The sequence below is a fragment of the Aethalodelphis obliquidens genome, unplaced genomic scaffold (genome assembly GCF_003676395.1).
Source record: "Aethalodelphis obliquidens isolate GAN/ISIS:26980383/991018 unplaced genomic scaffold, ASM367639v1 scaffold46, whole genome shotgun sequence".
Taxonomy (NCBI): Eukaryota; Metazoa; Chordata; class Mammalia; order Artiodactyla; family Delphinidae; genus Aethalodelphis; species Aethalodelphis obliquidens.
The window spans coordinates 5,454,552-5,480,764 of NW_020837990.1; the positions used below are offsets into that span (position 1 = coordinate 5,454,552).

Sequence of the window (26,213 nt, forward strand, 5' to 3'; positions counted from 1 at the left end):
TATCTGATACAAAGGCTTTACCGTTAACTGGAGCGGCAAATCGTAGATTATAAGATTATGGTTCTTTCTTGGTGTTCCCTGGGAGACAATTTATTCTGTCAGAACTACTGAGACAGAAACAGAAGCCAATGTATTCCAGGAGAACTTTGGACAGGGGTCTTAGCCTCTGAGGTAAGGAGCAAAGGGTCTTGTGTTTGTCCTTATCTTTCTTTCCTGCAACCCCATCAAAAACAAAGCCACCTTCAAATCTAGTTTATTAGTTGAGTTGGTTACATTCAAAGGCTGTGGCTTGTTAGATGTTTTTTCTCTAGAGACTAAGCCTCCACCTACTGAGGAGACAAGGCATCACCAAGGCCCCAAGTTGAGACAAGTCTCTAAGTCTCCGCCCCTGCAGTTCCATCCCCTGGGTAATCACCCCCCAGGTAACAGTGAGACTGGGGCACTGAGGGCTGGGATGTAGGCACGGGGCACCAGCAACCCAGGCACCTGTGCCCCACAGACCAGTTAGTGGGCATCGTTGAGCTGCCGTGCAACATCCAAGATGTTCTTGGCTCCTTTGTTCAGCAACAAGGTGGCCAGGCTGACGCCCAGGCTCTCAGCAGCCAGCTGGGCTCGTCGTGGAATGTTCCGGGCAGTGATGCCCACCAGCTGTGGATCATCCTCAGGGCCATCTTCATGCTGGGTAAGGGAAGGAGGGTAGGATTTGGTGAGCACAAAAGGGGAAGTAACATACAGACGTGTTTTTTACCCTCTCCGTCACCCTCCAGCCTTGGCACCTGGGCAGGGACATGGATGGTGGCCTGCATCGTCTCTTGCATGCTATCTGCGCCATTCAGACTCCAGACTCCTCCAGTCAGGTATAGCTGGGAAAGAAACAGTTGCCTCAGCATATTGTGAGAGGGAACTGCTTAGAAACCTGGGCTTTTCTTGCTGGCAGCTCAGGATGCACAGGAGAAATGCCAGAGTCCCTTCCCTGCCCTCCCACCCATCTTCCCCTGCTTACTTGCCCATCCTTCATAGCTGTATGCACTGCCACTGGCACACTGCAGCCTCCTTCCTGCAACAAGTTCTCCCTGTGAGCTCCAAGGACCCTTACCAGCACCCTGTAACCAGAGTCCTCAGAGATAACAGACCCCTCTAAGGACATAACTGAAAATGAGGTAGCAGCCCAGACCTGGGTCCTGTCCATACTTTGAAGGATGAGTTACCACTAAATACAGAGCAATAATTTGAGAAATCTCCCCACTACCCTTCCCAGCTCTCCAGGTACCCACCCCTCCACAAGAGCACAGGCCCTACCAGGTGCCTCAGGAAGGCCCGTTCAGCAATGCAGCGAAGCAAAGTCTCAGGATCATGCAACACACCCACCAGATCCAAGATGTCCTGGTCCTTGGCTCGAACTTCCACTCCCAGAGCCCCCTGATGGAAAAATAGCCTAAGATATCAGGGCCAATCTTTCCCCAACCAATGGAGCTAAGGATGGGAACCAGCCTACTTCCACCTGTTTGCCAGGTCCTTTTGGGCCAGTAGCCTCCCAAGGCTTGCCCCTCTCTGGGAGTGTTCTTGGTTGAAAACAAAAGAAAGGGACACATCAATACACGGCTTCCCTGGTCAAGCATACCTGACCCACAGCATACATGCACTCCTCAGGGTGCAGGATCTGTGGGGGCAGAAGAGGCAGTCAGAAGGGTGGAGGTGGGAGTGCCTAAAAGCACACAGCAGTGAGATGGGGCTTTTCTAGCATACAGAAGGGCTGGAGAGGCAAGAGTGGGAGTTTGGCCTCTGATCCCCAGTCTTCCCAACCTGGGACTCATTTCCAGCTTGCACTGTTAGAGGTGGGATTCAAAAAGAGAACACAGGCAGGAAGGAGATGAAGATCAACCGGGGCGTGAAGAGTGGCAGGCCCTACCTGCCCCACCCGGTTCTGCCAGCCCATGCGCTGCAGGCCAGCTGCGGCCAGGATGATGGCACTGAACTCCTGCAGCTCATCCAGCTTCCGAAGCCGTGTGTTGAGGTTTCCCCGCTGTGGAGAGGCGCTAAGGACCACAAGCTTTGGGCAGTCTGGAGCCTTATGCTGTTCCCTTTGCCTGAGTCTCTCAATCTGCTAACTTCTCACCTTTGAGTTCTCAGCCTAATGACAACAGCTAACACTTACCTCATACTTACTACATGCCAGACGCTTTAGATATGTCAATTCATTTAATTTTCACAACCCTATGACGTAGGTAGTATTATCATCTCCATTTTACAGATGAGAAAAATGATAGAGAGGTTTTAATTTATTTAATAACTTGCCCAAGGTTACAAGACTTCTGAGAAGCCTTCCTTGACTCTCAACTCTGTGTTTAGATGTTCCAGCTAGAAGCTTCCAGAGAATTCCCTACTTTGTGCACTGGAGCACTTAGCGAATACTATTTTGAAAATCAGTTTTACAAACATATAACATTGTAAAGATCAAAACGATATAGTGGAATATAAAATAAAAATGGAGTTATGGTTACCAAAGGGGAAAGGGGATGGGGGGAGATAAATTAGGAGTTTGGGATTAGCAGATGCAAACTACTATATATAAAATAAACAACAAGGTCCTATTATATAGCACAGGGAACTATATTCAATATCTTGCAATAAACTACAATGGAAAAGAATATGAAAAGGAATATGTATATATATGTACAACAATCACTTGCTATACACCAGAAACTAACACAACGTTGTAAATCAACTATAATAAAACCAATTTTTAATTATTTAAATTTAAATGGAAGCACTCCCCCAACCCCCCTCCCTCGATGTAATCATTATTCAGTATCACTCTGTATTATCAATGCCTGGTTGTCTGTCTCCAGCACTAAAATGTAAACTCCGTGTAAGCAGGGACAATGTTGATCTTGCTCATCATATCCCCAGTGCCAGGCACTTGCCTGGGGCTAAGAAAACATGAAAGGATTATGAATGAATGGATGGATGGATGGATGGATGGATGGATGGGTGGATGAATGGGAGGGCAGGCAGTCCACTGCATCCATGGTCCACTTCCTCTGGAAGCCCCTTCCACTCTCACAACTCCCAGGGCCCTCTGGACCTGGTCTTCCTCCTTGGCTGCTGCCTCCTCCCTCCGCTATAAGGATACAATACTCTTGAACTCCAGATGTGGGAACTTTCTCTGCAGCTGGGCCGCTCTCCGCAGGGAGCTAGTTCCCACCACGCTGCTCAGAGAGATGGTTTAAAATGAGATTTAAGTCGCATGAGATTTAACTAGGCAGGCACTGTTCCTTTCCTCCTCCTCCCACCCCTCCATCTTCTGTGCACATCCCACCAAGATGCCTATCCAGGCCCCACTCACCTCTTCTCTGGCAAGGTTTCTAGGGTCTTCCCAACAAATTTTGGGTGAAAGACCACAGCATCATAGGGGCTCTCCCGCCTGGGGATGGAGGGAAAGTCATAGAATAAGGGAGAGATCTCGGTTCAGGTCACTTCCAGGCTCTCTCAATAGTCAACTAACTGGCATTTTCTGAGTTTTCTGCCATGCTTGACACTCCTCAGGGCAGGGGAGACAGCCTAGAGGCAGAGGGCCAAGTCCCAAAGGGAAAAGTCAAGGTTAATATGATGTCTACCCCATGCCGAGGCCCCCTGACTGGCAGGACTCTTACTTGCAGATGGCTCCAATGGTGAAGCCAGGAGGAAGCACCGTGGGCAGGTCCTTCAGGGAGTGAACAACCAGGTCCACTCTAGAGAGATGGCAGAGAGAGAAGGAGAAGGGGTCTGAGCAGCACGTCCCCAGCCCTTCTCCACCCACTCCTGCCTGTACGTCACTGGCAGAGCCTAGAGCGGTTCAGGAAGCAGGCCTTTCTGAGACCTTGGGTCCCAGAGACCTGCTCCCCTCCTACACTCCCTTTCATCCCCCTCCCCCAGCCAGTCCTGCACCCCCAGGCAGCCAGATGGCTCAGAACCAGGACACTCTCCTTTTCTGAGGCCTGAAAAACTCACATATGAGCCCCTCTCTAGCCTATCCAAGCGTTTAAGCCCAACAGTCTAGCTGATACCCAGGTCTGATGTGCACTGGGGTCCTAGCGAGAGCCTGGGAGGGCGCCATGCTCCCTGCTATCACTTACTCATTCCTCTCCAGCGCGTGTTCCAGCTCCTTGGTAAACAGGCTCTTCTCTCCAATCTGCCAGGCAAGAAAGAGCCTCAGGGTGAATCTTTTGGGGGAAGGAAAGAGGAGGGGGAAAAGCGTTGGATGGAAAATGTTACCTTAGAGAGAGCAGTATCAAGAATCTTGTCTCCTGTGGTGGACATAGCAACTGAGGAGAGAATCAACAAACCAGACGTTCAGTGATCAGCATTTATTGAGCCCCTACTGAGCTGAGCACTTGTGCTAAGATTGTTGGTGGATACAGAGGCACATAAGCCCCAGTCCCTACCCTCTGGGAATGTACAATCTAGGAGGAAGACCAGACGTAATCACAAAAAGACCCAAAGCAGATGATAAATGCCAGGCTAGCCCAGGTAGTCAGAGCTGGAGGTGTTCAGAGAAGGAAAGGGCCCTCCAAACCGGGGACAGCCAAGAAGAATTCTCAGAGGCAACAGAACCAAGCTTTGGTGCAAGACAAAGCCAGAAACACTGTGTTCTCCCCTCCAGGGGTTAAAGGCTTCCCATTAGCTTCCATTCCTTTCCAGAAAACTCACTGATTTCAAACTGCAGGCCTGGGTATAAGGCTTTCAGCGTTGCCACCACACTGTCCGTCTGTATGCGGGCCAGCTGGGGGTAGAAATTCAGGTTAGTCCTGTCCTCTGGCCACCACCCTAAGGTCAGACCCTCACAGGGTCAGGGAGATCCTGAAAGGATTGGAATTCAGAGAGGGGATTGAATGCCCACCTAGGAAGGGGGGGGTCTGGCCTGGGAGTCCTTTGTACCCCAACTTCCCAGCCCAGGGACTATCTCTTTACAGAATGCAATCTGTCATCCTGCATGGGATTTGATACTCAGTCACCCCATTTCTTCCATCCCCGAGCTGCTGAGAACGCTCTGGGCCCCCCAACTTATAATACTGTGAACACAGAAGTCTTCTGACAAACCTCCTCCACCCCGGTACTTACACTCACCTGGCTCTTGCGGGTACCCACGCGAATCACTCTCATCTTTGAGCTGTTTTCTTCCTGCAGAAAAAGTCCCCAGGTCACAGTCCCTGCTGCTCTTTGTGTTCCTCAACACCTTGTCCAAGAAACAGAATCACTGGCTTGGAAGAAAGGAACCTCAGCCCCTGGTCTGTGGCCAGCTGAGCCTTCGAGTGGGGAAACACTCCCCTCCCCAAGACTGGTCCCTTTACCTTCCCCAACAATACCTTCTGGCTCCTCAGGGATCCAGAGAAGCAGAGACCAGACAGAAGTGACAGTAGGACCTGCTGTTGCTGTAATGACCAGGACACTAAGCCCTGAAGCCCATCCAAGCTAAGGCAGTAGGAATGCTGCACTCAGCCAGGTGGGTAGAGAGATAAGGTCTATCAGTCTGGCCCCAGGGAGGGTGGGGCCTGCAGCAGGCAGGGGCAGGACAGCTGGGGCCACACAGGGGACCATGAGCTGAGTCACTGAGGACAAGTTCAGCATCCACAACGGAGCGGCACTTGAGAAAGCTTCAGTGCCACCTAGATGCCATAAGTGCTACCCCACAGCTGCTGCACTATGGATCCCGTAATCTGGACGGAATGCACGACTGGGATCGACAGATCTGACGTACAGTCCTGCTCAGCCTCTTGGCTGGGCGAACTTGAACACATCATCTTATTTGTTCATCTATAAACCTGTTTGTTCATCTATAAAATGAAGAAGTTTGCACTCAAGTATCTTCTGCTTTTGATATTCTGTAAGACTAAGAGGGTGAGCTGTCTAATGTCCATTCACCTAGAGTGCAGCCTCTGGTTTCACCACAAAGGAAATATTAGGATGTCAGAGACCAAGCCAAGAACTCAAAGGGCCATGCCTCTTCCTCTTGCCAGGGCACCTTGGACAAAGGTATTCAGTGCCAAGCAGGCAGAACTGGGTTCTCCAGTCTGAGGTCCTATTTCTTCCCAGATCAGACAGTGATCACTATAGATACTATCAACTTCCCCTGCTCTGGGATCTTCATCCTACAGAGTTCTTCTGCAGTCAGGTATCTGGGGCCTCTGTTGCTGGAGGAGGTGACAGCTGGCGGCTCTTGGACTCTAGTCTACTCCACAGCTATCACTTCTCCAATAAATAAACCCTGGGGGGCCCTAAGCAAATTAGGCTAGGTTGGAAATGCTAAACATGGCAACTAAAATTCTGGGCCACAGGCAGCCCACAGAAAGGAATCTAAGGTCCCAGAAACTGCTATGTTCAAACAATCCCTTAATTTCATTGATTCTGCACAGCATATTCAAGTCAAATTGTTCCAGTAAAAAATTCCTTATTGAGCATGTATATCCTAGAGCTATTGCTTTTAATCTTCATAACAACCTATCAGGTAGACAGGGCAGGCATCTCTGGAACTACGTTACAGAAGCAAAGTCTGGCTCTGAGGAGCAAAGTGACTTGCCAAGGGCCACAGGGTTAATCATGGGTAGAGAGCTGGAATCCAAATCTTCTTACTCCTAGTCCAGCACTCAGGAATGTCAGCAATGGCACAGAATCCCACTCCTTACCAGCACATAGGTCAGGGAGAGATAGGGCAGCTGCCCCACTCCTTTCTTATCTCAGGCTGACGTTGGCCTCATGGGCTCTGCAGTCTGCATCTGCACAAGCCCAGAACTGGGACCCCAGGCTAGGAATAGGAAGGCCCAAGGGCGTCCCCCGTCCATGGTAGTAACCCAATGATGTGTCTCAGTTGAGGAGTTTTGAGTGTAGGCTGGGGCAGTTGAGTGTAGGCTGGGGCTGGGTGTCCATTAAAAAGAAAAAAAGCAGAGAAGGTGCACTTCCAAGACGTTTGTGTGCAGTTCGGAGAATTCGAGGTACACTCTCCTCTCTGGATCCAAAATGGAACACTTCCCCAAAGTGGCTGAATCTCGAATAGGACCTGTCTCGTGTGAAGGGATCCCGGGGAATAGCACCCTGTCTCGTGCAGACGAATTTTCCTATGTTGGGTCACTATATCTAGAGCCGCGGAAGCCATGCCTCATGGAATCCCATCCAGATCCCCGCAGGAACGGGGTTCCGTTCGAGACAATCGATCTGCTCTTAAGTCCGCCCCCACCGCTCTCTGATTCCCCTAAGGGCAACCCAACTACTGGCCCTTTAAAAACTGTTAGAACCAAAAAAAAAAAAAAAAAAACCAGACAGATAACCGTCCCGACCAATTGACGACGGAGAGTGGCAACTTGGGGCCAATCGTGGCACTGCTAGTGCAGAAGACCGAAGCTGCGAGGGTCACCGGCTCAGGACTCACCGCCGTTGCGGCCGCGTCGCCGTTACCAGACATGGCTGTGCGCGGGAAGTAGGCCGGAGGCTGCTGCCCGTGTCCTCCGGAGTCGGGCAAGCCAAAGGCTCCGGCCGGCCGGGCACTGGGCGCACGCGGAGCTCGCAATCCTCCGGCAGCCACACTCTCCCGGCTCCGCTAAGGGCCTGCGTCACTTCCGGCCCCGCCCCAGAGGGGCTAGACCTCCCCTGGGCGGGAATTAGAACGATTGCAACAGAGAAGATCTTACCTTGCGTTACCGCCCCTACTCCCCCAGGCTGGCCCTGGTCTTCCCCGTTTGAGACCCAGGCCCACCAACTGTTCGTTTTTACTTTTACCTAGCCAGGAATACCGACCGTCAGTGGCCAAGATATGCTTCCCAGATTTATCCACAAAGTTCGTTCTTTTCAGTCCCTCCTACCGCCACCCAAGGGAACGTCAATAAACCAAAAGTAGGCGTGCCGAGAGGAAAAGGAGATTAACCCTACAATGTGGCGTCGGAAGTTAAAGGCTACTTGAGCAACTTACCATGCCCCCAGGCTGCATTCAACGTCTACAAATGAAAGAGGCCTGCTTCTGAAAGCTAGTCACCCAAAATTCCACAGCTTTATCTCCTTAGCTGTGGCACAAGCAATTAGTGCAGCTTATGTGGTGCTGCTTCTGCTACAACCCTGAAGTAGGCAACTAAAGACAAGTAACTGAAATGGGAGTGACAACACATTATTAGTGTTAGTGGGAAAAGGGCTTGTGAGTACAAGTGCTTTATCCATTAACGGTACTAATAACCACGTATTAACCACTTTCAAATAACTGGACACCTGTCATCCATACCAGCCTGAGGGCTACAAGATTCCAGCCGTGACTTATCTCTGTGTTTCAAAAGCACCTGGTATTTGACAGAGATGTTTTGCAACTGAGATTTAAGAGATACGCAGTGGTCAACAGCCCAGAACTAGCTCTGACTTGACCACAGGACCTGGTAGTGTCCTAAAGCTACCTTTGCTTCATTACCATGCCAAGATCCCCGCCCAAGGGGGATATTTGTACTCTGCTAGGCGCAAATCCCTGCCACGTGGAAGGCTGTGATGCCCCAGCTCCGCCCCCCACCCCAAAATCTCTGCCCCTTTCCTAGAGCCCTGATGACATGTCTGCCTCCTATCCCTTAAATTCTCTTACTGCCCTCCCTTGGGGGAGAAGGTGTCTTTAGAGCATGTGCTCACCCTTCTCCATTCCTTGATCAATGAATAGTTTCTGCTCTGCTATACCGAACACAGTGTTGTTTGACCGGAATTTGCAACTCCAGGCAAAGGACCCACTGAGGGGTCACTGACCTCTTGGGGACCAGTAACACATCCATTGATTGGCTCCTTTGACCTTCATCATAACAGCCGTACTAGAAAGATGTTGTTAATTCCTCATGTTCAGACGAAGAAACTGAGGTTCAGAGAAGGTTCAGAGTTGCCCTAAGTGAAACTAAGAATCAAGCTCAGGGCAGCTGATCCAAAGTCTGTATTCTTAGCTGCTACCAATGTAATGTACTCTATCCGCCTCTTCTAAATACTACCTAAACCACAATGTCTTAAGTTACTTCTTTTAATTAAACAACCCCATAGGAGCAATTTTCCAACGGGCAGTGTAACCCCAATTACACGCACTTAGCAACACAAACTTCAATTGACAACTTTGGAAGAGGGAACAAAATGTTTCAATAAAGGCCCTTTTATCCTGTTTATCATCTGGTACTGAATACAGAGAGACACCAACCCACCCATTATGATGGCAGGCTTTAAAGCCCAAGGCTCCCCACCATAATCTGCCTCCAGCTTGAATACTCTGTCCATACAAGAGCCACAGAGACCAGCCACACTATAGAGCAGAGTCCTCAGTCCGGGCTGCTCTTGGGGCTCAGGCCTCAGGCCTTTGCAGAGGTTCTTCAACTGAACTCTACTAGATGCCATAGGCCCCACTCATTACTGGAATGAAGTCTCGTCAACATCATCTTTAAGGAACTCTGTAGGAAGGGAAGGGGAGCTCTAGGAGAGCAGAGGGAAAGAAGTACATTTTGCACAGTTAAGAATCACCAGGAAGTCCCCAGAATAAATCCTTCAACCCCGAAATCATTATATGCTTTTATTTATAGACTCTGGGAGCCAGGACCCAAGCACAGCCTGGTGCTCTTGGATAGAGAATAAAGCCGCTATTGTCCAGACTCTGAGGTTGCTGAGGTGCCCTCCCCCTCTGGTCTGGAATGATCTACACTGCTCAAAAAGTCAACAGGACAAATGGCAGGTTGGCCGAAGAAGGAGGCAGGAAAAGAAAGTCCCCTTAAGTCCTGAGGGCTATGGCATCAGATGAGAGCAGAGTCCTGGGCATGTTTGCCTAACTCCTGTGCAACAGCCCTGTCTCTGTCCCCGTGTCCCTGCTGCTGGGCCTCCACCATCACACCCCTCCCACTAGCCGCTTAAGTGCCCCTCCTGGCGTGTATGAGCAAGTCCCTCTGCAGCCCAGCCTCCAGGCTCGCAGTCAGTCGGGCTGTGGGCGGGTCGGTCAGCAGAGTCAATTTGTTGAAAACACCTCGGCCAAAGTAGTCAGCAATCACAGAGAAGCTGTCGTTGGAGCACTTGAGCTGCAGGGAAAGAGAAGAGTTGCGAGTCAAAAACCCACAGGACAGGGCTTCCCTGGTGGCGCAGTGGTTGAGAGTCTGCCTGCCGATGCAGGGTACACGGGTTCGTACCCCGGTCTGGGAAGATCCCACATGCCGCGGAGCGGCTAGGCCCGTGAGCCATGGCCGCTGAGCCTGCGCGTCCAGAGCCTGTGCTCCGCAACGGGAGAGGCCACAACAGTGAGAGGCCCGCGTACCAGGAAAAAAAAAAAAAAAAAAAAAAAAAAAACCCACAGGACAGGCTTCCCTGGTGGCACAGCAGTTAAGAATCCGCCTGCCAATGCAGGGGACACAGGTTCGAGCCCTGGTCTGGGAAGATCCCACATGCCTCAGAGCAACTAAGCCCATGGGCCACAACTACTGAGCCTGCGCTCTAGAGCCCGCAAGCCACAACTACTGAAGCCTGCGCGCCTAGAGCTCGTGCTCCACAACAAGAGAAGCCACGACAATGAGAAGCCCGCACACCTCAACGAAGAGTAGCCTCTGCTCAACGCAACTTAGATAAAAAGCCCGCGCACAGCAACGAAGACCTAACACAGCCAAAAATCAATCAATCAATCAAAATAAAACAGAACACCTCATTCCATCTCTTTAAAAAAATAAGAGAAGCCACTGCAATGAGAAGCCTGCGCACCGCAACAGAGTAGCCCCCGCTCGCCGCAACTAGAGAAAGCCTGCGCACAGCAACGAAGACCCGATGCAGCCAAAAATAAATAAATAAAATAGATACATTAAAGAAATAAAAAATGTTTAAAAAAAAAAAAAACCACAGGAGGAGGAGAAAAGAACACCAGTCCCCAGCGCTCACCACCTCCCTGTGGGCGGGGGAGTCACGTCATCCCCACCTGGTGCTGGAACTGATCATGGAGATCTCGCTTCTGTTCCTGGGCCCGAATCATATCCATGACCTTGCGGTTTTCAGGGAGGCAGGTGGGGCAGTCGGCATCACTTTCTGAGTAACTCTCAAAGCAGTGCTGGTGGAAGGAGTGGCCGCAGAGAAAGTGGACTGAGGGCAACTCCAAGGCACTGTTACAGATGCTGCACTTGGTCTTCTGGAAAATCTTTGGACTACAGGCAAGGGAGACCAGAAAAGAGTGGCAGAAAGTGAGGGCAGGGCCAGGAACCATGTGGAGAGAGAAGGCAGTTGGAGGCAATGAGGAGAGAGAGGTCCCCGTTAAGAACTACGAGGCCCTGCTCTTCTTACCACCTAAAGCGGGTCACAGGAGGACCCCACGCTGGGCCTGCAGGGAGTCTCAGCACCCTCCCAGCAGGTCCATCCAACCCAAGATAAGTACCTGCTACAAGACAATATCCTCCAAAGCCCAATAAATCACGTTCTACGTAGTAAATCATTCTTTGGAATTCCTCCATCAAAACAGATCTTCAAGAATGAAATGCTCAAACACACTCCATACAATCCTGTCTTTGAAAAATGACACCCTGTGAAGAACAGTGTTATCCCCGGACGCCTCCACAGTTCTGGATGCCAAGTACCTCGCCTTCAGCTCCTGGATCTCCTGGCGGATACGGGTGGTCTCCTCTCGGTAGCGCCGCACCCGGAGCTCATCCTGCGCGATCTGCTGGCTCTGCTTCTGCAGTTTTTGGACTAGGTAGTCCCGGATGACAGACAGGGTGGCCGTGGAGTTGTGGGCCAGGGTCTGCACCACTGAGATGGGGGTCCGGGAGGAAACAAGACCATGAACGAAGCAGCCCTCTGGATAGAACGGAAGGGCCCCTGCCCCAGAGCCCGACTGCTGGCAGCCTGCACCCAGCCGCCCGCCCTGTCCTCCGGAGTACCTAGGAGAGGCGGCATGAGGTTCTTGCCCTCGATGTGCTTAAGCACGGCCGCCACGTACTGCTTGCAGTCCTCCTCCTTGCGGGCGAAGTAGCTGAGCGCCTGTTCCCACAGGGAGGGCTCCTGCTCCCCGTGGCGCTCGCACACGGCGAGCACCTGCCGGTACTGCTCGTGCTGCATGTGATAGTGCATGATCTGCTGGAACCTGCGGCCAGGCAAGGCGCACATCAGCAGCTGTCCCCCACAAGTGGCTCGGCTGCGTTCCCCTTCCCTGAGATTCCCCAGACTCTTACAGTTTCCCCTGCTCATAGAGGTAAAGGACTCCATCCTGGAAGTCGTGCATCTGGCAGAGGACCAGGGCTTTGTCAAAGACGTCACAGAAGCGACCACTCTTCAGTAGGGAGATGGCCTCTGCGTGAAGCTTCTCTTTGACCTAAAAGAGGAGGGTAGAGCTGCTGGGCATCAGGGAAAAACGACAAGGCCTCTCAGGACCAGGCAAGTCAACTATCTCTTCCCCTCAGTCCCATCTCCTCTTCACGGGGGACCATTTAGCCCCCAAGGGTGAGGTGTTATTGGTCTAAAGAAAGCAGCAAGAGGCAACCAGGGAAGAAATAGAAGCAGTTTCTCTCCAGCGCCTCTGGCCACTTTGCCAGGTCTCACCTGCGGCTCCTCCTCGTGAGCCCAGTTCTGGAGTCGCAGCTCAAGGAGCGTGTCATAGATGCCCTGCGGGGAGTCAGGCTGCACCTCACTCATGTGCTCTAGGAAAGCTTTCAGCTCCCGCGGGTTGTTGGCAAAGATGGGGATGAACTCCTCTGAGTTGGCCTAGGACGGCAAGGGAGGAGAGGTGGCCGAGTGAGCGGGCTCGGTACTTGGGCTGCTAAGGGGATCCCTGCTGTCCAAAAGCCATTCTCTCTGAGGCCTCACCCTGCAGCCTGGAGCCTCCCTATCACCTCGGCCTTCAAGGCTGGGCCGATAGTCGGTACAAAGTCCCTTCAGCAACTCGGTCGTCTGCTCTGGTATGTGGTGCATGAGGATCTTGCCGTAGCGTTTCATGTTGCTCTCTGCCTGCTCAAAAGGAAGCTTGCCGATGTATCGAAGGGCCTCCTGATAATTCTGTGGAGAGGGAAAGGGCAGAATAAGCACGTGCTCCTGCCTCACCCACCAGGAAGCACTTTCAGCATCCCAGGGATGTCCTAGAAAAAGAACAGGGTCCTGGCCGTGTCAAGAGGCTCGCCTACCTTGATGTCCTCTAGCTGGATCTTCAAGTACCACTCGTGATGTGCGTGGTTCTCAGCCAAATAGAGGGCATGGGAGTAGTAGCCAGCCTGCCGGAGGACCTTGATGGCTGTCTCCACATCAAAGTGGACTTCACTCTCACTCTTTGTCTGCCGGGGAGACATTAGACAAAACCAGTCATAGAGAGGTTGTGGTTGGGGAACGGAAAGGAAATATGCATCTGATTCTAAGACCAGATTCTTAAGGCAATAAAAAAGTTGATGCTTTTTTTTTTTTTTTTTTTTTTGGCAGCGCTGAGCGGCATGCAGAATCTTAGTTCCCCAACCAGGGATCGAACCTGTGCCCCCTGCAGTGGAAGCGTGGAGTCTTAACCACTGGACCACCAGAGAAGTCCTAAAGTTGATGCTTTTAAAGCACTGTTATCCTGCCTCTCCAAAAGTCTTCCTCTGCCTCTACTATTAGAGGGACTCGTCTGAGAACACAGGGCTTCCCTGGGCTTAGATACCATGAGAAGTTCTGGCATCAAAAACAAGAGGGGTGGGAATTCCCTGGCGGTCCAGTAGTTAGGACTCTGCGCTTCCACTGCTGAGGGTCCGGGTTTGAACCCTGGTGGGGGAACTGAGATCTGGCAAGCCACGCAGCGCAGCCAAAAAGAAAAAAAAAAAACCAAGAGAGAAAACAGGAGAAAACTCGCAAAAAAGGCTATTCCTCTTCCTAGTTTATAGACCAGAGGACTCTGGTCCCCAAATAAGGTCAGCTCTTCCCTGTCTCTGCAGCCCTGGTGGAGCCCCTCATGCTCAGTGGGGCCCTCACGGAATCCCCCGCCAACACCACCCTGCACCTTGATGAATTCCTCCAGCTTCGAGCTGTCCTTGAGCTTTGTGTAGCAGTTGAGCAGTAGGGTGGTGTGGTCGGCATTGGCCAGGGACTGCCGGTGCAGGGTCTGCAGGTAAGCCGTCAGGTTGTGGATGCGCTGGGCGTCCAGGAACTTGCGGATCACATACGATGGCTCCAACTTTCCAATGGTTCTAGGGAGACATATGCATCAAATAGCATTGGGGTCAGTGTACTTCTCAAACTTTCATGGGCATAGGAATCACTTGAAGATCTTCTTAAAATGCAAATTCTGTTTCAGCACGTCTGGAGTAAGGCCTGAGATTCTGCAATTCTAACAAAATCCCAGGCAATGTCGATTCTACTAGACCATGGACCACATGAGTAGCAAGGCTCCAGAGCACTGTTTCTTAAACTTGGGTGAAAACAGGAATTCGAGAGAGGTTGGGAAAGAGGCTAGACAGGTTCTTAAGACCCCTTATTAATTTAAGAATTAGTATTGAGGGAAGAAAGTGTGGAAGCAAGAGATGAATAGCCTTTTCCCTTTAAAGAATCTTATCAAAATGAGTATTAACGAAGGTCAAGTCAACATCTAAAATAACAGATACTCATCAGCTCAACTGCATGCTGGTCATGTAATATTTGACCCAAAACATTTCCTTTCCCATAAGGTATACTGTCTTCTCACTTGAGGCATCACAGTTTCTGGAGGAAAAAAAGACGGTTCACAGTGGAGTCCACCCTCCTTCCCCAAGTGCAGGGTTTAGCCTATCTGGCTGCCTGTCCCTGCATTCACAGCTATATCCTAAAGCGCCTCCAGACTGACCGGATATACTGCTGGACAGCCCCATCATGGTTGCCCTTGCTGTAGAGATGGTCCCCATACTGCATGAAGATCTGGGCCAACCCATCGCTGTCCAGATGCTGGCTCTTGGCCAGATTAATCGCCATCTCGAATAGGTTCTTCTTAAACAGCATCTGGAAGGGAAGAGAGATTAGAAAACTGGAAGAAGCAGTCCTGAGAAGACACCTTCCCAGAATGCACCCACAACACACAAGGCAGACAGTTGTGAAGCCCCGATCAGCCTAGGTCTTAGACAGGGTGAGACCTCTCAGATACCCGCAAGACCAACATCAGCTCGCCTCACAAGGTTCTCTACAGGCAGGAAGAGTGGACCCTGAGAGTGGGCTCAGGCTCCCAGCCACTACTTCCCTCTAAGGCCTCATCCCAGGCCACTGGCCTTGTAATCCTACCCTAAGGGAGCTGAGTAAGTGACCCAAAGGGAAGGAAACACCCTGGCCAAGGGACTTGGGGAGCCTGTTCCTAGAGCTGCATCTGGGTGCCCACGGCCTGCTCTGGGAATCTGGTGGCCTTGCCTCCAGTTTGGTCTGTGTGTCCTTCTCCTGCAGTGCGTGGACCCGCCCATCCCGCGTCAGCACGTACAGGGAGCCCCACTCAGCAAGCACATCTACTACATCCTCAAAGACGGTGCTATAGGCTATGAACTTGTTGCACAGGTCATAGATGTTGAGAATCTGCTTGTCGGAGCTCTGGGAGTCCCTGCTGGTAAACTCTGACCTGTGTGGGAAAGAAAAAGACCCAGATATTTGTACCACCTCTGTCTCAGCTCCCCTCGATTTCCTTTCCAATACAACTTTGGTGCTGCCCATTCCACCCAGAACAAGACACCGCTCTGGCCCCTCTAGCAGCTCATCCTGTAACATTTAGCATGGTGCTAGCAGTTGTAGGAAGAGAACATATAGACCTGGTCTTACCCTTTAGGATCCTATCATTAATACAGGCAACAGATTGAAAAATTAACTACATCCAGTCCAACATCCATTATTTAACAAATAATTAGTGCCTGGTGTATGTAGGCCACTGAGCTTAGTACTGAATGAAAACTAACATCTGACAAGGATCACTTGCATCACGCTGAAGACCCCATCGCCCTTTCTGGTGGCTCAGAGAGAAAAACGCCCTGTCTTGCATCTGCCAGAACTTTCCAATTTCTCCACTACTCAGTCCCTTGTCCCTCTACCCAATTCATTTTGACCAAGGAGTAAAAATCCCAATACCAGGTCCCAAATTCCCTGGAGCATTCTAGCGCATCAGGGCTGCTCAGCAAATGTCTGCAGCAAAATCACACACTTTTCAGGAAAAAAAAAAAAAAAAAAAAAAACCATTATAACCGATCTAGGTGTAAGCACAATCTACCTAAAACCAAATAGGAGATCGATGGGATCCAGGCATTAGGAGTTTAGAATCAGGGTAATTCTGGGGAACAAGTTCAGCCCTCTCCCTTTTGCTTCTCCGTGGAGTCCTTACTTGGGAGAAACCTTCCGGTCACGGGAGACAATGACAAGGTAGCCTCTAAACCAGTGAGCAATGAGTTTATGGCCCTCAAAGGCGAAGCAGGGCCCCCGTTCATCAGGCTGGTATAAGTAGACACATTCATCCCCTGCCACTATGAACTGCAGGTCCTGAGAAGGGTCGCTTAGGGCTGAGCAGCGCAGGCCACAACCGTGGGTGTCCAACTCCACACGAGGGTAGTCCTTTCCAGAAACTATGTAGGACTGCAGGAAGTAAGAGAGGGGTTAACAGGCTCCCTTTGAGGAGGAGGCATCTAAGCCTTCCCAAAGGTATCTCCACCTCCACACTGGCTCTCTCTTCTTAATTCTTAGCACCCTAAGACTTTCCCTGGCTGCTTGCCATCTCCATTAACCACCACCCATCTATTAAATATATAAGCACAGAGTACATTTCTTTCCTCTGTATTTACTGTCACTACTTACTACAGGTATTTAGCAAGTAAGAGAATTTTACTGCTTTATGCAAAAACCATTGCTGAAACAAAACTATTGCTGAGACTAAGCTGTTATAAATTAGGAGCACAGGAACCAGAGAAGTAAAGCAACTTGTCCAGTGTCTCTTAAGTTAATTAGGAGAAAAACTTAGGTCTTTTACTACAAGATCAAGAGTTCCTAGCTCTAACTCTTCCCAGTCTCCTAAGGGAGGAAATAAAATATTAAGCTGGGCAAATGATTCAAGGTTGTATGATGAAAACTGCAGGAATTCTACCTCTTTTGTCAGTTCCCTACCTTAGCCCTCTGAGCAACGTTAAAGCCTTTCCTGCCTGCCCGTAACAGTGGAGGCCCTGGTCATACCTGAACATTCTCAGTTGTCACAACAAACAAGTGAGTGGTCTTTCCTGCTTGGCGAAAGGCCAGTCCGGTAACAGGATAGTTGCCCTTGTGCAAAATCTGGGTCTTGCTATGCCGGTCCCGAGTGATGTCCCCTTTGTTCAGTGTAACACTGCCATCTGTGAAACCTGCAAGACAGCAAGAAATAGCATTTTATTGAGGCTGAATAGATCAGGAAGCACAGAAGGGGGAAAAGACCACTTGAGGCACTTGTCAGAAGTGACACTCTTTCTCCTGCTACCCAACTTCTCCAGTGGTTACCATGAAGATCAGGACTCAGTGACTCATTTTCAAAGAACAAAACTAAATGCTTTCCCATCCAAAACTTTAAAATCTCAAGTGCATCAGTTCAGTACAAAATGGTCTCATGAAAACAGTGAAGATGAACTGCAGAAGCAACTCTGAAGAAAATCTATAAAGAATCATGGGGTGTTAGCTTTGCCTTCTTTCTGCTTACCGATGGCCATAAAGTTGAGATTTTCATGGACAGTCAAACAAGATACAACAGTCGGCTCTGCCCCTGGGATGGCAGGGAAGATTCGAGTGCAGAGTGGATTGCCACCATCTCTCTTCTCCAGGTTCCAGATCTTTACCTGTGGACAGACCTCAGATGTGTGAATGCTAGTCACGCGCCAACAAACAGCCATTCTCAGGCTACTGGGTCTTTCCCATTTCCTTTATAGGACTCACCAGGGGGTTGATCCCCTCTTCATCCTCACCAACAGATGCCAGAATGTTGTGCTGCTTCAACTGGTACAGGTGTGTCACCCGTAGTTTGTAAGCCTGGAACCCGGTAAGCTGTAGGGAGCGGGGCAAGAACCATATCTGGCCTTCCATGTGTGCAGAGTAGTCAAGGACCCTCCTTTCCAAGGAGAGATACTTATATCTAGGGCAGAACCCAAATAACAACTAACATACATACAACTCTTTATATTTTTCAAGGGTTTTTCCACATATTATCTTCTGGGAACTCCCCATCTTAAAAAGATTAGAAAAGAAAGGCCCGAGTTTAGTGGCAGCATTATTAAAAACAAAGCAGCAAACTCATGGTCTCATTTAACTCCTCCCCCACAATACTGGGCTGGGGAGATGACACCTCACATATTCATCTTTTAAAGCCAACTTGCGTCCGTTCTTTTCATCGATCTTAAAAGTAAACAAAAACAATAAAAAAAAACCTTGCCGAATTGTTATTTTACGCCCCTTTTGAAGATAAGGAAATTGAAGCCCAGAGAGGTTAAATGACTCGCCCAGGATTGTTCGCTCAGTTGGCAACAAGTTAGAGAACGGACTTCCTCCTTTCTTCCCTCGGACCACAGAAGGAGCACTGGGCGCCCATCTAAAGGAAAGTGGCCCGTAACACGAACCCCTCTGACGGACAGATTTCATCCCAGCTGTATCTCTTCAGGGATTCGGGGAGGGAAGAGGCAGCTCCAGAGGAAGGATATCTCCAAAGACTAGGCTCCCTCGGCCTGAGTCGCAGACAGTGATGCCAGGAGGGAGGCAAAGGAACTTGGAAGCAGAGGGTCCAGAGGCAGGCGCAGCCCCGGGAGCAGCCCCATCATTGCCCAGTGGCTCCTTCACCAGCTCCTTGTCGAAGAAAACGAAGCGCCGCCACTGCAGGTAGGCCGCCATCTTGGCCGAAGGCCCCCGCCTCCGGTAGAGAGGTCACGTGAGAGGGGCCGGCGGATCACGTGACCCGGCCGCTTCCTGGAGCCTGGGTGCACAGGCGCTCTCCAGTCTCCTTGACAGCTTCCCCCTGCAGGGAGAGTGCGCGCCGCCGCTTGAGGCAGTGTCCGCAGCCCGCCGCTCGCTCCGCATTTTGCGGCTTTGCCGGCTCTGTAAGTGCACTGGCTGAAATGCTTGTTAAGAGCTAGACCTTCACCTCTTTGAGCATCAGTTTCCTCCTTTATTAAATTCGCAGGCAATGAGGGATCGAGATGAGGATCAAATGTCACGCGGTTTGTGAATTGTAACCCGCTGTGCCTAGGTGAATTACCTTCTGCCGTCATAGGATTGTTTTGAGGCCTAAATGAACCCGTGTATGTGAAACTGGTTTTTCGGCAATAGAAGAAGAGAATTAAAGTTAGAGGTTTGTGTCTGCCACCAGATACGGATTGTGAACTATAGTCAGTGTCTTATATTCGTTGTTGTGTCCCTCTGTCTGAGCGCATGGCATGTAATGGGCACCTAAAACATGTTTCTTAAGGAAGCTGGGAAATACTGATGGGGCAGGAATTCCAAGAACCTGGGTTTTCTCTCATTGCCATAGTGGCAGGGTATGGCACGTAAGCAGAGCACAGCAAAGAGCCTTGAAGCCGCAGCTCTGAGCACTGAGTGATTTAACGAGTGGTGTCTAAGACGCTTCATGGTACCCACCAGTCCCAACTCGGGCTAAACCAACTGTCCACGTGGAAAACTGCAGGTGTACTGTTTGTGTGCCACAGGAATCTACAAACAGGAGGGACACAGAGTCATTTGAGATAGTATGCATATGAAAAAGTGGCCATGTGGTTAGTATTTGTGAAGTTCATTTTTGCAGCCTTGCGCCCCACAGCTTTTTGTTTTCAGAACACTTTACTCTTTATTCCTTCCCCGGAGTTCCCAAAGAGTAGGGCCTGTATCTTGGTTATCAGGAACCAGGTCTAACAGAGCCTGGTAGATACTCCATGTTCGGTTGAAGCAATGAATGTGGATGATTTTCCTCTTATCACCTCCTCTCCTTGGTCGTGTTGACGGGAAAGGTAGTGTCCATTTGTCTAAAGAAATAAATGAGGGGAAGGCACCCAGATTGCCTGATTTCCAGCCCAGATCTCTTTCTTCTTTGTCACACAGGTATTGGAACTAGTTCAGGATCTCAATCCGCGGGCAGAAGCACAAATGGGGAGTAGATGGGACCAGCTTTCACCTGCTGAGCGTATTCTGTACTATTCATTAGAATTTTTAGATCGTATGTTATGTCAGTTGTTAAGACTATGGATAACATGTTAAAGGAAGCAGAGATGTGAACAGCAGACTGGCATCTTTGTTGCTGATGTGCGTGCTCCCCCTACCGTCCAATGGTAGAGGCTCAGCATCTTCCTTTGATGTCTGAACCTGGTAAGGCCCATGCGCGCTGGATCTTCTTGTTGATGGGGGTACGCAGGCAGATAACTGGCCCCCCACAGGACCCATGGCACCTCTTCAGACTTGCTGCCTTCCTTCCTTTCCTCTTTTTGACCAACACGTGTTCACTACTAACTGTTCCTGGCATTGTACTAAATACCCAGAATATATACATGAAAAAGACATGGTTCTTGCTCTTCAGGGAGTTTGACCACCACCATAGGGGACAAACAGGACTGACAGTATCCAGCCCTTAATTTCTTTTTTATAATTGGAGTATAGTTGACTTACAGTGTTTCAGGTGTATGGCAAGGTGATTCAGCATATACATATATCTTTTTCAGATTCTTTTCCATTATAGTTATTGAATATAGTTCCCTGTGCTATACAGTAGGTCCTTGCTGTTTGTCTATTTTATATATAGTAGTGTGTATCTATTAGCTCCAAATTCCCAAATTATCCCTCCCCCCTTTTCCCCTTTGGTAACCATGTTTTTTTTCTATGTCTGTGAGTCTATTTCTGTTTTGTAAATAAGTTCATTTGTATCTTTTTTTAGATTCCACATATAAATGATATCATATGATATTTATCTTTCTCTGATTTACTTCACTTAGTATGATAATCTAGGTCCATCCATGTTGCTGCAAATGGCATGATTTCATTCTTTTTTATGGCTGAGTAATATTCCATTGTGTGTGTGTGTGTGTGTGTGTGTGTGTGTGTATGCCAATGGACATTGTTTTTTAACATTTATTTATTTGGCTGTGTCAGGTCTTAGTTGTGGCAGGTGCGGTCTTGCGTTGCAGCGCACAGGCTTCTCTCTAGTTGTGGCTTGCAGGCTCTAGAGTGCGTGGGCTCAGTAGTTGCGGCGCTTGGGCTTAGTTGCCCCGCAGCATGTGGGATCTTAGTTTCCCGACCAGGGATCGAACCCAGGTCCCCTGCATTGGAAGGCGATTCTTAACCACTGGGCCACCAGGGAAGTCCCTGACGATGGACATTTAGTTTGCTTCCGTGTCTTGGCTATTGTAAATAGTGCTGCTACAAACATTGGGGTGCACGTATCTTTTTGAATTAGAGTTTTCGTATTTTCTGGATACCAGTCCTTAATTTCATGTAGTGAATGATACATAACAAAGTGCTTTCACTTTTCATGGATTCTTCATAGCAACCATCTGCAGAAGTATCATTATCTCTGATGAGAAACAGAGTCTCAAAGAGGTTCAGGTGATTCTCTCCGGGCAAAAAACATCAAAGTCCTTTGGAAATAAAACAAGAGTTCTTCAGTTCCCTAACCTTTAATTAAATGGTTTGCTGGGGTGTAAAGCTAGGCCACACTTGTCAGAACACACACCGGGGTTTAACTTTTAGTTATGCTTATCTGAATCCAGGAACTTCAGTATAGTGAGGAAGATAAGAAGGCTGACTACACAGAAAATGATCGAGTGTACAAATTCACTTACAGTTCTGCATACTGAGAACTGGAGTTCTGAGGAGACTAAACATGAAGAAGCAACTCAAGTCTTTAGCTTGAAATTAAAGAGATCACAACTCAGAATCAAGAATTGCCTAGCAATGCCCTTTCTTTTGCCCTTCAGCCAACTGCAGCCCATGCAGTCATTTCCACTAGAGCAAAACAGGAACACTACTTGTTCTAGCTGCAAGCTTTTATTTTCTATCATTTCCCCCCTCATCTAGCTCTCTGGGAAGAAACCATTTTTTAGACTACTGGAAAGTCTGGTTTTTTTTTCTTAGCCCCTAAAAAGGCCAGCAGCAGTTTCCACTTTAGGAACAAGAAGGTCAACCTAAAATAAACTCAGAGGTCTTACAGTATAAGAGAGTCCAGGGCTCCAAGGCTACCATGAAACAGGAGAAAGAAGCAATTAACTGATTATTGATTGTGAAAATCTAGCCTACAAAAAGAGAAATTCCCCATGAACTTGGCAAAGCACTTAACCTAGCTTTTAACACTGCAATAGTGCACATCTTTTAGTTTTATTTCTCTAGACAAAAAACAAAAACAATAAAAAAGTTAACTAATGTATATTTGGTGCTTAAGATGTCCCAAGCCCTGTGTAAAGCACTTTACTACCTTCTCTTTTTTTTTAAAGTTAGAGGAACCACTAAACAGGCTCTTTTTTATTTATTTATTTATTTATTTGCACCGGGCCTTAGTTGCAGCGGGCGGGCTCCTTAGTTGCAGCTCCAGGGCTCCTTAGTTGCAACTCACCCGCTCTTAGTTGCGGCACACAGACTCCTTAGTTGTGGCACACGAACTCTTAGTTGCAGCATGCATGTGGGATCTAGTTCCCTGACCAGGGATTGAACCTGGGCCCCCTGCATTGGGAGCGTGGAGTCTTATCCACTGTGCCACCAGGGAAGTCCCTACCACCTTCTTTAATTTTGACACCAACCCTGTGAGGCACATACCAGCATGCCTCTTTAAATGATGTCGAAACTGAGGCTCAGGAGAGCTAAACAACTTGCCTAGAATCACACAGGTAGGAAGTAGTGGGGTTCACAGACAAATCCAGGTCTGCAGACTCCAAAGCCCTGTATTCTATGGGATCAGTTTTTTTGTTTGTTTGTTTTTTTTGCAGTACGCGGGCCTCTCACCGTTGTGGCCTCTCCCGTTGCGGAGCACAGGTTCTGGACGCACAGGCTCAGCGGCCATGGCTCACGGGCCCAGCCGCTCTGCGGCACGTGGGATCCTCCCGGACCGGGGCACGAACCCGTGTCCCCTGCATCGGCAGGTGGACTCCCAACCACTGCGCCACCAGGGAAGCCCTGATCAGTTATTTTTTAAAGAGCACTCAAGTCCATAAATTTGTTCATAAGTCTGAGTCATTTTTCTATGTGATCATGAAGTCATAGAATTCAAGAACCCCAAAAGTCTTGCTTTCTCTCCTTGACACATAATAATCCCCATCTCAGTGCAAGCTGAGAAATGTTCCTAAGCCTTTGTCTCCTCATCATCCCCGCCCCCTCATCTTATTAAAACTCATAATGCCGGGACTTGCCTGGTGATCCAGTGGTTAAGAATCTGCCTCCCAATGCAGAGGACACGGGTTCAATCCCTGGTTGGGGAACTAAGATCCCATGTGCCACAGAGCACCTAAGCCTGCACGCTGTAACTACTGAGCCCACGCACCACAACTACTGAGCCCGTGCGCTCTGGAGCCCACGCGCTGCAACTAGAGAGAAGCCCCATGCCACCGCAACTACTGAGCCCATGCGCCGCAACTACAGAGCCCGTGTGCCACAACTGCAGAGCCTGCATGCCATGGAGCCCGCACGCTGCAAAGAAGAGCCCGTGCACCACAACTAAGAACCAATGCAGCCAAAATAAATAAATTAATAAATGTTAAAAAAAACTCATTATGCCAAGACTTTATTTTTTTTTCCTTTTGACCATGCCACACAGCTTGTGGGATCTTAGTAAGCGCAGAGTCCTAACTGCTGGACCACCAGGGAATTCCCACCAAGACTTTAAAAATGAATTAATATTCTAATGTTAGTAAGGATACAGGGGCTGTCATCCACTGCTGTTGGGGAGTGCATGTTGGTAAACCTTTCTGGAGGGCAATTTGGCAATATGTATCAAATGCCTAAAAACCAGAATTTAAGGCCACATTTCCACTTTTATAAATTTATTTATTTATTTATTTTTGGCTGCGTTGGGTCTTTGTTGCTGTGTGTGGGCTTTCTCTAGTTGTGTTCTCTAGTTGCGGTGAGCAGGGGCTACTCTTCATTGCGCTGCGCGGGCTTCTCATTGCCATGGCTTCTCGTTGCGGAGCATGGTCTGTAGGCACGCGGGCTTCAGTAGTTGTGGCTTGCAGGCTCTAGAGCACAGTCTCAGTAGTTGTGGCTCACGGGCTTTCTTGCTCCGTGGCATGTGGGATCTTCCTGGGCCAGGGCTCGCACCCATGTCCCCTGCATTGGCAGGCGGATTCTCAACCACTGTGCCACCAGGAAGCCCTCCACTTTTAGAAATTTATCCTAGGTAGATTATAAGGCATAGAGTTACATAAAAAGTTGTCAATAAATGTGTCCATTGCAATTTTATAACAGCACAAAGAACATCTTAATTGTCAAATAGTAATTTTGGTAATTTTAAAATTTTATTTATTTATTTATTATTTTTGGCTGCGTTGGGTCTTCGTTGCTGCGCACAGGCTTTCTCTAGTTTTTGCGAGCAGGTGCTACTCTTCATTGTGGTGCACGGGCTTCTCATTGCAGTGGCTTCTCTTGTTGCAGAGCACGGGCTCCAGGTGCGTGGGCTTCAGTAGTTGTGGCATGCAGGCTCAGTAGTTGTGGCTCGTGGCCTCTAGAGCTCAGGCTCAGTAGTTGTGGCGCACAGGCTTAGTTGCTCCGTGGCATGTGGGATCTTCCCGGACCAGGGATCGAACCCATGTACCCTGCATTGGCAGGCGGATTCTTGACCACTGTGCCACCAGGGAAGTCCTTGGTAATTAAATATTGTATTTCTCTATGCTATAATTCCATAAATATAGCTACTGAAAATTCTGGACAGAAAAAATATGACATAGGAACGTGGTAAAAGAGTGTGTATCGATTGATATACATTATAATACTATAAGTGATTTAATCTAGAAAATGGAATTGTGAGTGGTTATTTATTTTTTTTTGAATTTTATTTATTTTTTGTACAGCAGGTTCTTATTAGTTATCTATTTTATACATATCAGTGTATACATGTCATTCCCAATCTACCAGTTCATCCCACCACAAACCCCTCCCCCCACCACCACTTTCCCCCCCTTGGTGTCCATACGTTTGTTCTCTACATCTGTGTCTCTATTTCTGCCCTGCAAACCGGTTCATCTGTACCGTTTTTCTAGGTTCCACATATATGCGTTAATATACGATGTTTTTTTTTCTCTTTCTGACTTACTTCACTCTGTATGACAGTCTCTAGATCCATCCACGTCTCAACAAATGACCCAATTTCGTTCCTTTTTATGGCCGAGTAATATTCCATCGTATATATGTACCACATCTTTTTTATCCATTCGTCTGTCGATGGGCATTTACGTTGCTTCCATGACCTGGCTATTGTAAATAGTGCTGCAATGAACATTGGGGTGCATGTGTCTTTCTGAATTATGGTTTTCTCTGTGTATATGCCCAGTAGTGGGATTGCTGGGCCATATGGTAATTCTATTTTTAGTTTTTTAAGGAACCTCCATACTGTTCTCCATAGTGGCTGTATCAATTTACATTCCCACCAACAGTGCAAGAGGGTTCCCTTTTCTCCACACCCTCTCCAGCACTTGTTGTTTGTAGATTTGTGTCTCCAGACAAATTTTAAGATTTTTTGTTCTAGTTCTGTAAAAAATGCCACTGGTAATTTGATAGGGATTTCATTGAATCGTAGATTGCTTTGGGTAGTAGAGTCATTTTCACGATATTGCTTCTTCCAATCCAAGAGCGTGGTATATCTCTCCATCTGTTTGTGTCATCTTTGATTTCTTTCATCAGTGTCTTATTGTTTTCTGAGTACAGGTCTTTTACCTCCTTAGGTGGGTTTATTCCTAGGTATTTTATTTTGTTTGTTGAAATGGTGAATGGGATTGTTTCTTTAATTTCTCTTTCGGATCTTTTGTTGTTAGTGTATAAGAATGCAAGAGATTTCTGTGCATTAATTTTGTATCCTGCAACTTTACCAAATTCATTGATTAGCTCTAGTAGTTTTCTGGTGGCATTTTTAGGATTCTGTATGTATAGTATCATGTCATCTGCAAACAGTGACAGTTTTACTTCTTCTTTTCCAATTTGTGTTCCTTTTATTTCTTTTGCTTCTCTGATTGCCCTGGCTAGGACTTCCAAAACTGTGTTGAATAATGGTGGTGAGAGTGGACATCCTTGTCTTGTTCCTGATCTTAGAGGAAATGCTTTCAGTTTTTCACCATTAAGAATGACGTTTGCTGTGGGTTTGTCATATATGG

General features: G+C 48.6%; 2 protein-coding genes across 6 annotated transcripts; both read right to left on the minus strand.

Annotated features, from left to right (window-relative positions):
* Positions 1-237: 237 nt before the first annotated feature.
* Positions 238-7,582, minus strand: HMBS (hydroxymethylbilane synthase). 4 transcript variants are annotated; one of them, XM_027082086.1, is made up of 14 exons: positions 7,403-7,582; positions 5,107-5,160; positions 4,690-4,762; positions 4,255-4,304; positions 4,116-4,171; positions 3,654-3,731; positions 3,347-3,424; positions 3,134-3,209; positions 1,910-2,023; positions 1,622-1,660; positions 1,300-1,419; positions 1,004-1,057; positions 777-863; positions 238-678 (listed from the first exon to the last, which is right to left on the minus strand). In XM_027082086.1, the coding sequence occupies exons 1-14, from the start codon at positions 7,433-7,435 to the stop codon at positions 505-507; spliced, it is 1,086 nt and encodes a 361-aa protein (XP_026937887.1). In that variant the 5' UTR covers positions 7,436-7,582; the 3' UTR covers positions 238-504. The 4 variants fall into 4 exon arrangements, with proteins under 4 accessions (XP_026937887.1, XP_026937886.1, XP_026937891.1 ...); XM_027082085.1 differs by having other exon boundaries at positions 5,101-5,160; positions 7,403-7,573; XM_027082090.1 differs by lacking the exon at positions 7,403-7,582 and adding an exon at positions 5,346-5,426.
* Positions 7,583-9,510: 1,928 nt separating this feature from the next.
* VPS11 (VPS11 core subunit of CORVET and HOPS complexes) lies at positions 9,511-18,801 on the minus strand. Of its 2 annotated transcripts, XM_027082074.1 has the most exons (16): positions 18,591-18,801; positions 17,833-17,981; positions 17,600-17,735; positions 17,107-17,270; positions 16,268-16,515; positions 15,316-15,517; positions 14,765-14,916; positions 13,946-14,132; positions 13,107-13,253; positions 12,793-12,981; positions 12,529-12,690; positions 12,162-12,301; positions 11,871-12,073; positions 11,568-11,739; positions 10,919-11,141; positions 9,511-10,037 (listed from the first exon to the last, which is right to left on the minus strand). In XM_027082074.1, the coding sequence occupies exons 1-16, from the start codon at positions 18,775-18,777 to the stop codon at positions 9,873-9,875; spliced, it is 2,826 nt and encodes a 941-aa protein (XP_026937875.1). In that variant the 5' UTR covers positions 18,778-18,801; the 3' UTR covers positions 9,511-9,872. The 2 variants fall into 2 exon arrangements, 1 of the variants encoding a protein (XP_026937875.1); XR_003427800.1 differs by lacking the exon at positions 9,511-10,037 and having other exon boundaries at positions 11,031-11,141; positions 11,369-11,739.
* Positions 18,802-26,213: the final 7,412 nt, after the last annotated feature.